The 8,474-nt window shown below is 35.0% G+C and overlaps 1 protein-coding gene across 1 annotated transcript in view; it reads left to right on the top strand.

Annotated features, from left to right (window-relative positions):
* Positions 1–8,474, top strand: part of ATP8A1 (ATPase, aminophospholipid transporter (APLT), class I, type 8A, member 1) — a 292,825-nt gene that overhangs the window by 278,268 nt on the left and 6,083 nt on the right. The window contains exons 36-37 of the mRNA XM_011968920.1: positions 2,496–2,587; positions 4,192–7,974. Coding sequence (XP_011824310.1) covers positions 2,496–2,587; positions 4,192–4,289 — 190 coding nt within the window. The 3' untranslated portion in view covers positions 4,290–7,974. The remainder of the gene's footprint in view (positions 1–2,495; positions 2,588–4,191; positions 7,975–8,474) is intronic.

The following is an 8,474-nucleotide window of genomic DNA, read 5'->3' as shown; positions in this document are numbered from 1 at the left end:
GTTGAAATGAGTACTTCCCCAAAGGTGTAAGATAAGACTAGAGAAATACAACTCATCACTACTTATTTATTTAGCAACCTCCTGTGAATGGCATTTATATCCTGAAGGAGGTACTCTGCTCTACAGGACTAAAGCAAGAAGTTCAAAGTAGCTAAGGAAAAACAAAACAACAAAAATCTAGTCATTTTCTTAGTAAAGAGGTAGAATGAGAACATTATAAATTAAAACTCATGTGCAGCAACAGACATCTTACCTTGCACTTACGTTGACTAGAAACCAAGGCATCAAAAATACTCCTTACCAAGTACCTTTTGTTTGGTGATGATCTCTGTTCCAGTTGATGTTTTATAATAAATTCTCAGGATCTTGGGGGTAAAGGTGGGAGGACCCAGCATTTGTTGAGTGCTTCCTAAGTGTCAGTCATTGTGCTAACAGCTCCCTGCATCCTCACAGTCTGCCTGAGAGTTAAGTACTGCCCTCCTGTTACATAGGAGATGACTGAGAAAGGCTTGCCTGTGGTGACACAGCTAATAAGCAGCCGACCCAAAATTAAACCAAAGCGCTACTCCAGAGCCCATGCTCTTTCCTGAGTAATGTGCTTCTTTCTTAAGAAAGAGACTTTCTTACTGCTTTGTTTTAATGCTGTACGTTAACTTGATATAAAAGAAGATCTAAGTGAAAGCCTTTATATGAACTTATACAAAACGGAATTATGTTACCTTATGTATTTCAGTTGCTATAATATGAAAGATTAAATTCTCATGTCTGCCTTCTTACCATTTTAATATTGTAATATTAAAGTATTATGCATTTAGGAAGGCCAGCCTGAAACCTGGAAAATGTCTTTTGGGAAGAAGACGCTGCATAATGATACGTAGCCATCCTCTAGTCTCCCCTAGTCACTTTGGTTTGAAACACCAAAGACTTTCCAGCACCCCATCCACAAGGCTCTGCTAAGGAAATCAGACCACCTGCTGCTAAAGCTGCGACTTCCTCAAAGCAGTTACATATTTTAGTGTCCCTTAGGGTCCATAGGTCTGTAATGCTAGATCATTTAAAGAGTAGAGTAAGAAAGCAACTCTGTAAAAATGGCCCTTTCTCATTTCTCATATCTGTTTATTTCACTGACAGAGACAAGTTTTACAACTATTTGCAGAACTGCTGGAGTTTTAGATTAATTAGTTTTCTTGCCTTCGTGTAGCTAATTTCCAATGACAATAAAATATGTCTGATAATACCAACTAACCTCCCTAGACTTTAAAATATATGTGTGGAAGATTACTACAAATGTCAACATTTCTAAATATTTTTTCTTCGGTTTTTGCCTAAATGTTTGCATAACTCATTTACACAATGAGTTCATTTTGCAGAGGATCCTTTTTTTGTATATGATATTGTTTCATTTCAGGGTCTCAGAAAAATTGGCAAAATACAGAGCTAACATAACACAGCAATTTAACTAAAGCTTTTATAGTGGGAAAAACACAACATGGAAATTTTTCAGCTGAATCAGTTCCACTTATTAAAATTGCATAAACATTTGCTGCAACACATATGGATTACTTATTTGTTTCTCATGCCTATTATGTTCTTTAATATCAAAACAAAATTTTTTAAATCAAACAATGAAGAAATGGCATGATTTGGAAGATTGATGATGTCTTTAAGTACATTTCAGAATTATTACTCAACTTCATATATTCAACAAATGTGTTTGAGTTTCTACTGTGTGAGACACTTATGTGAAGTTGGGGGAGAAGATGCCTTATTTTTTACAATGTGCTATTAGAAGTTACATAATTAATTATCTGGATTTGTATCTGAGGAGACAACTATTCTAAACACTCATTGAAAAATACTTTCCTTGTTATTTCACGTATCATAATCACTTTTTCTGAAAATAGTTTATTTTAAAATAAAATTAAGGAACACATGTCATACCATATTAGTGGTAGTAAATTTTTTCTAGTTAAAAAGTCTATGAAATGTCTTCTTTGTATAATGTTAGTTAATATTTACTTTAGTTAATATTTTTTAAAAAATATTTTGCACTAAAATGTGCCAAATATGAAAAAAAGTAATAATTAATTTCTTTCATTCTAAAAATGCCATGCTTAGAATATATGTAGTAAGTTTTTAGAAGTGAATAACACTACTGATGTTTTGTATTTTTTGTTTTAATTGTGTTGTACTGGCTCTGTGTTGCCATTTGACTTAAATATAACTGAGTAGGGAGTGGTGAGGAGATCTTACTTTTTACTGCGAGAAGGATTATTGGGGACAAAACTCCTTAGGGAGAAAATGGCCTCAAAAGTCTGTCTAAATACTTGAAATCTCATTTGCTATCCGAGAAAATAGTGTAAAAAGAATCACTAGGCTACGGATTTCTCAAGCCATCTTTTGTTTAAGTCTAACTCTCTTTGGTGGTCCTGTGGGCACACTGGGGTCTCTGCCGAGTTGATAATTCATTTCACACGTTTGCACCTGCTCTGCAGCCTGACCGAGAGGGCGCAACTGCTCAAGAACGTCTTTAAGAAGAACCACGTGAACTTGTACCGCTCTGAATCCTTGCAACAAAACCTGCTCCGTGAGTATTTGAGTTTCTTATTTTTAAAGAAATTCTCTGCCATTACTGTATCATAGCATTTATACAATATCCTAACTTTAGGGATATTTATTTAAAACTAACGTCTAAAACAAGTTTTGCATATTTGCAACCTGTAAATAACAGAAAATCCATTGGTCAGAACCATTTCACTTTTAACAGAAGAGATAGTTAATTTTAAAATCTTGCTGTTTCAGTTTAAGAAAAACAGTATTTCTACATTCCTTGCTTCCTCAAAACTTTTTCTTTAAAGCCAGTAAATCTTAATTCTTAAAAGCTGCCCCTGTCTTGTTATCTTTTCTACTTGAATAACTTTGCAAGAGCCTTTCAGCTTTCATGCAACACAAGGAAACATATATTTTCCCCTCAGAAATATTTATGAATATTTAGAGTTGTAAGAAATTATTAGATATTGCGCCCTCTTAACATTTCAAGATCTAAAAACGAATATAAAATGTAAAACCCGGTAGTAAACGTATTTGTGTGAGTAATATATCTTTTGTTTCATGTTGTTTCCACATATAATTTATTTTCACTTACATATACTCATGTCTAATGCTTTTGCTCTTTATACTTCAAGAGGCCTTTTCTAAAGATGTGATCCCCTTGGGGGCCATTCCTTATCCCCATGCCGTGTTGGAGCGTGAGTGAGTTTATTTGTGATGCTGAGGGCCAAGGGGAATGTCCTCTGAAGGAATGTCCACTTGCCACCATTAGCAGCTATTTGTGTTTATCTCCTTCTCCTCGCCTTTTTAAATTGACAAATAATAATTGTCTATATTTATGGAGTACAAGGTGATGTTTTGATGTACAATTGGCCCTTTCTATCTGTGGGTTCCGCATCTGTGGATTCAACCCACTATGAGTCAAATATATTCAAGGGGGAAAAAATTCACCAAGTTCCTAAAAGCAAAACTTGACCTTGCCGTGGACCAAATACCACATTGAATCTACTAGAATGAACTGATGTGGGGGCATTGTATTAGGTATTATAAGTAATCTAGAAACGATTTTAAGTCTACAAGAGGATGTGTGTAGGTTATATGCAAATACTGTGCCATTTTATATAAAGGATTTAAGCATCCGTGGATTTTGATATTCAAGGGGATCCCTGAAGCCATTCCCACAGATACCAAGGGACTGTACATGGTGGGATAGTTGAATCAATTACGTTATTCACCACCTCACTTACATATCACTTTTCCTTTCCTCTCATCCACCTGACCTATATGGAAATATGTGAGCCCACTTAACTCAACTCCCTCACCCCCTCCAGAATTGGGGAAGCAACAATTAGAAGAGTTGGAGTTGACGTATGGGACAGAAGATTTAGGGGATTTGAGGGCGCCTCCTCAGTCTTCTGGGGAGAATTCCTAGAATCTAAACTGGCAAGCTATGATCATCCCACTCTTTATTTTGAAGTTAAGTCTGTGTCTTTTCTAGGCATTAAAAATCAGTGTCTCCATGCTTTTGAAGATGGGAAGACTGCATTCGTTCCCCAAGCTAGAAAATGAATACCCAAAAGTCAGAATAACAGTGGTTTCCAGTGCCTTTGTGAAAATTTCTGTTTTATCATTAACCTACAGATGGGTATGCGTTCTCTCAAGATGAAAATGGAATCGTTTCACAGTCTGAAGTGATTAGAGCATATGATACCACGAAACAGAGGCCCGATGAATGGTGATGGGGAGAGCCTGAAAGGCAGGCTCTGTTCTCTCTCTAAGGAGACCTACCAGGTTGTCACCGCAGTCTGCTAACCAATTCCAGTCTGGTCCATGGAGAGGAAAGGTGGATCTGAGCTCATCTCGCTGATGGACATTCAGATTCATGTATATTATAGACATAAGCACTGTGCAACTGTACTGTAACACCATCCCTTTTGGATTTTTTAAAGTATTTGCTAAGTCTTTGTAAGCGGAAATTGAAAATGACCTGGTATCTTGCCAGAGTGCTTTTCTTAAACGGAGAATAAGTCAGTATTCTTATGCCATGACTCTGGGGCTGTAACGGACTATCAATTTATTGGCTGTACCACAAGGTAACCAACCATTAAAAAACTCTAAATGGTATTTAGCTAAAGGGACTCTTGATATCCAGACTTAGATTTCAGGATATGCTGAAACAAACCAGCATTCTTAAGGAACTGACTCACCTTCCTGAGCAAAATTTCTAAACAAGGCATTAACAAGCATTTGTGTCAAAAATTGTCTTGATAAATGTTTGCCAAAGAGGTTCAGTAAGTGTTTTCCTAGTTCAGTAGTCATATGTCCAGAAATGTAAGAGAAAGTTTACTTCCAGTTCTGCTGTAAGATCTGCATGTCTGACTTTTCAAATGTACGAGTGATTTACAAAAATGAGTATTTCAAGGCATTTGCTACCAAAATCTGTGATGTTGCACCTTTGGCCTTACACATGCTTCTTTGTTGTTTGTCGTGTTTATTTGTTAGAGGACACACGTGCTAATGTGACTGTTGTTATGACACTGATTTTTCAAATTGTATGTATGTTTCAGTTGTTTCTGATGAAGTTTCATCATCATTTAGATTTTTCTAAAAATCTGGCTAATGCAGTAGATTGAGTGGTGTCATTTTGTCTTAAAGTTTTTCCTCTTAAGAAACATACGCTACATATTTACGTGGGATTTCCAAAGCTTCTGTTGCAATATTTGGAATAACATGCCAGATAAATGCATGGGCTTTTGTCCTGTGTTCCAGTTCCCACTAGAAATGCCTGCTGTCTTATGTAGCACACCCGGTGTCATGATGACTGCCCTGATACTGAAGACTGAAAATTATTTCACAGTTCACTCATCAAATAGTTCCCAAAATTCATCACTTGATGCTTATTGGGACAAATAAGTAGTACATTTTCCCCGTTTAAAAAATGCCAATTTTACTCAAGCCCATAACTTTACAAAGGACACTTTCATCATGAGTAGGTTTTGTTAGTATGTTTTAAAATGTATGTTCAATTCAATTGTTTTCAGCATTTACAGGACATCTGACAATGGCTATTTTGCTACCAACAGTAAATGAAGGGGCTGTTTAAAAACCACAACCAGTTTTCTACACTATTTTTTAAATAATACTTTTCATTTGGAAAAAAGGAATTCATTTTCAGATACACTTCAGAGATCGAAGCAAACTATTTGCCTTTTACTGAAAAGCCTGCTTGCCTTTACATGGACTTACCAGCAAAATAGAACTTTCTCTTTTAAAAATGTCAACTAGAATTGAGAAGAGGTGATTTTTTTTCAGATCACTTCTTGAGTTTAATATTTTCACATTCTTTTCACCCTTTTTCTCAATCTAGATTTAAAATTAGGATATGTATCATTTCCTTGTCTGTATTTGTAGCTACTTAGTTACCAGTATGCCTCTCCATTTTCTACAAATAAAAGGTTATAACACATATACATAATTCTAACCTTAAGGGAACACACGTTTACATACTTTACTTCCCAAGTCCTTCCTGTTTGGGGTACAGTTTAAGAGAGTCAAGAATCAACATATCTAGCAAGACCACAGGTGTAAGAGTCTAAGATCGTCTTCAAAATTCTGAAGTCCCAGTCTTTACCTGTGCAATGAATGAATATTCAGAGCAGCTTTACCTGGGCTGGGCTTCCCAGTGGTGATAGCTGAGGTCAAACCACAAGAAATGAGAAAGCAAGAATGAAGTGCACCCCTCCAGAGAAACACTTTATAACAGTTACAGAGAAGAACTGCTTCTATTTGCCCTCCCTTCATCAGTGGCACCCTTTTGCAGAATTTTAATATAAAAACATTATGAATATAATAGAACTGGATTTTCTGAGTTAAAACTGTAAGTTTTAATCTTGAAACATGGATTGTTTCTGTGGAGCTCTGAAACGAGAAGAATACTTATGGTTGATAATGTGTAACGTGATCTGAAATGTGACTGATTTGAGCCTCTTTGTCCCATGGTCCTATTTTTGAATTATTGACATTGTCAGTCTCTTTGCTTCCTGGGCGAGACTTGGGATTTGAGGGACAGGGAGTGACCTTCTTGGTAAAACTTAAAATATAACATTTCAATTGCATTGACTTTGCAGTGTTAAATAGGAGAAAATAGTCTGATTTTTTTTAAACCTTCCATAATTGGAAAAAAGTCACATGGTTTTACCAGGATTGAAATAAACAGTCAAAGTGACTTTGAACATGTGTTTTTTTGAAATAAAGGGCATGTACTCTTCCATTGAAAAGTTCCTTGTAGGGACTCTGGCAAATGCTAACACAGTTGCTTTACAATGTTTACAATTCAGAAAATACAACTTAGAAAATCCTCGTTCATTTAGCATTGAAAAGCTGGAAGTTGCTTCTTTAATATTGAATAGTACACAGTGGTATTGAGCATGGACTTTCTAAATGTTTTATATATACATATAAAAATATATTGGTGTCTCACACCCGGAAAGATGTTATATTGTAGAAATTATTAGCAGAAACAGTGTCTCTCAGGAACGTTGTAAATTTTAAATGATACACGTACTTCCCGTCCTCCCACCTCCACTCTATGCTCTAATGTGAGACTGCTTCAGCAGTGTTGCTAAGTTAATGGAAAACTTTTTCTAATCAAGTCAGGTGAATGTGTATTCTGCTAAATAATGTTAGCCATTTACATGAATTGTATGGTCATTAAATGGAATCAATGATTCCTCTTTAATTTCCAGAGGGGAAATGAATTATGGAAATCAATCAGCATTCTGATCATTAAATTTTATACTTAAATTTTGCCATTCAGCATTCTAAATATCCAAAGTGAAAGTCACATGATAATTTGTTTTGCATTGCGTGCCCTGTACAACACTTGCAACTTGTCATTTAAAACATTTTTTCAGGAGATGAATGCTAGTCAGAAAGTAATAGATTGTATTATTCATAGTTTTAAAATTATGACAATGTCATAATTATTACAAAGCTAAATAATCATGTTTATTTTTGTGCAGTTGCCCTTTGATAGTTCCTGGTTTTAAAACCCATTAAGTGTATAATCTTATAAATAGTCATCTACAGAATTTATGGAGAAAATGCCCAGTCCATTCACATCACATGGACCAGGAATTCTTTTTGTAAATGACCTAAGGTAACACCATGCAGTTCAGTGCCTAATAAATGCTTTTTAATGATGAACATTTCTATAATGACTCGTAAGATACCATAGTCTGATTTTTCTCACATTAAAATAACTGAAGTCACTTGTGTAACGTAGTTATACTTTGCTGCATTTTAATTAACCTTCAACAGCTATTAAAGTGGAATGTAAGTTTAGTTTTGAAGGAAGGGAAATAAATGTTTTCCATATTTTGTCTTGATTTACTTTCTGTATGAGAACAGCTGTGTTTTTGATAGGTTTATGGTTTGCATGAATTCATATTTAAAGTGATCCAGGCCAATGCATGGCTATTGCTGTAAATCTTGATGTTTATTTCTGCCTTGTAAAGTTCTATCATGGCCTACCTGGAATTTAATATTCAGTAGACAAATTAATTGGTCCTCTGCACAACTTTTTAAATAAGTAGATTATTTTACAAAGAAATTTGAACAAATTTGATTGAATCTTTTGTTTAGCTTGCCTCTAAGAACTTTTCTTAATAAAGCTCCCAAAACTTCTCAGCAAATAAATCTCCCTTAAGTAGGAAAACTAGATTTCATATTTGCTTACTTTGAATTAACAGCAACTTTCCACAAGTAAATCTGTTCTTGCAAAGATGTGAGCAGAATAGTTAAAAATAATATTTTTATGTTTCATGGTTCTAAATGGAAGCCATAAATGCAGTAAATACTATCTGTTGTTTAACTACTTCAATCGTCATTTTTTACATCTTCAAGTATATTAGGTTAAAAAAAAA

The sequence above is a fragment of the Mandrillus leucophaeus genome, unplaced genomic scaffold (genome assembly GCF_000951045.1).
Source record: "Mandrillus leucophaeus isolate KB7577 unplaced genomic scaffold, Mleu.le_1.0 Scaffold865, whole genome shotgun sequence".
Lineage (NCBI taxonomy): Eukaryota > Metazoa > Chordata > Mammalia > Primates > Cercopithecidae > Mandrillus > Mandrillus leucophaeus.
This window is presented reverse-complemented; position numbering and strand designations above follow the sequence as displayed.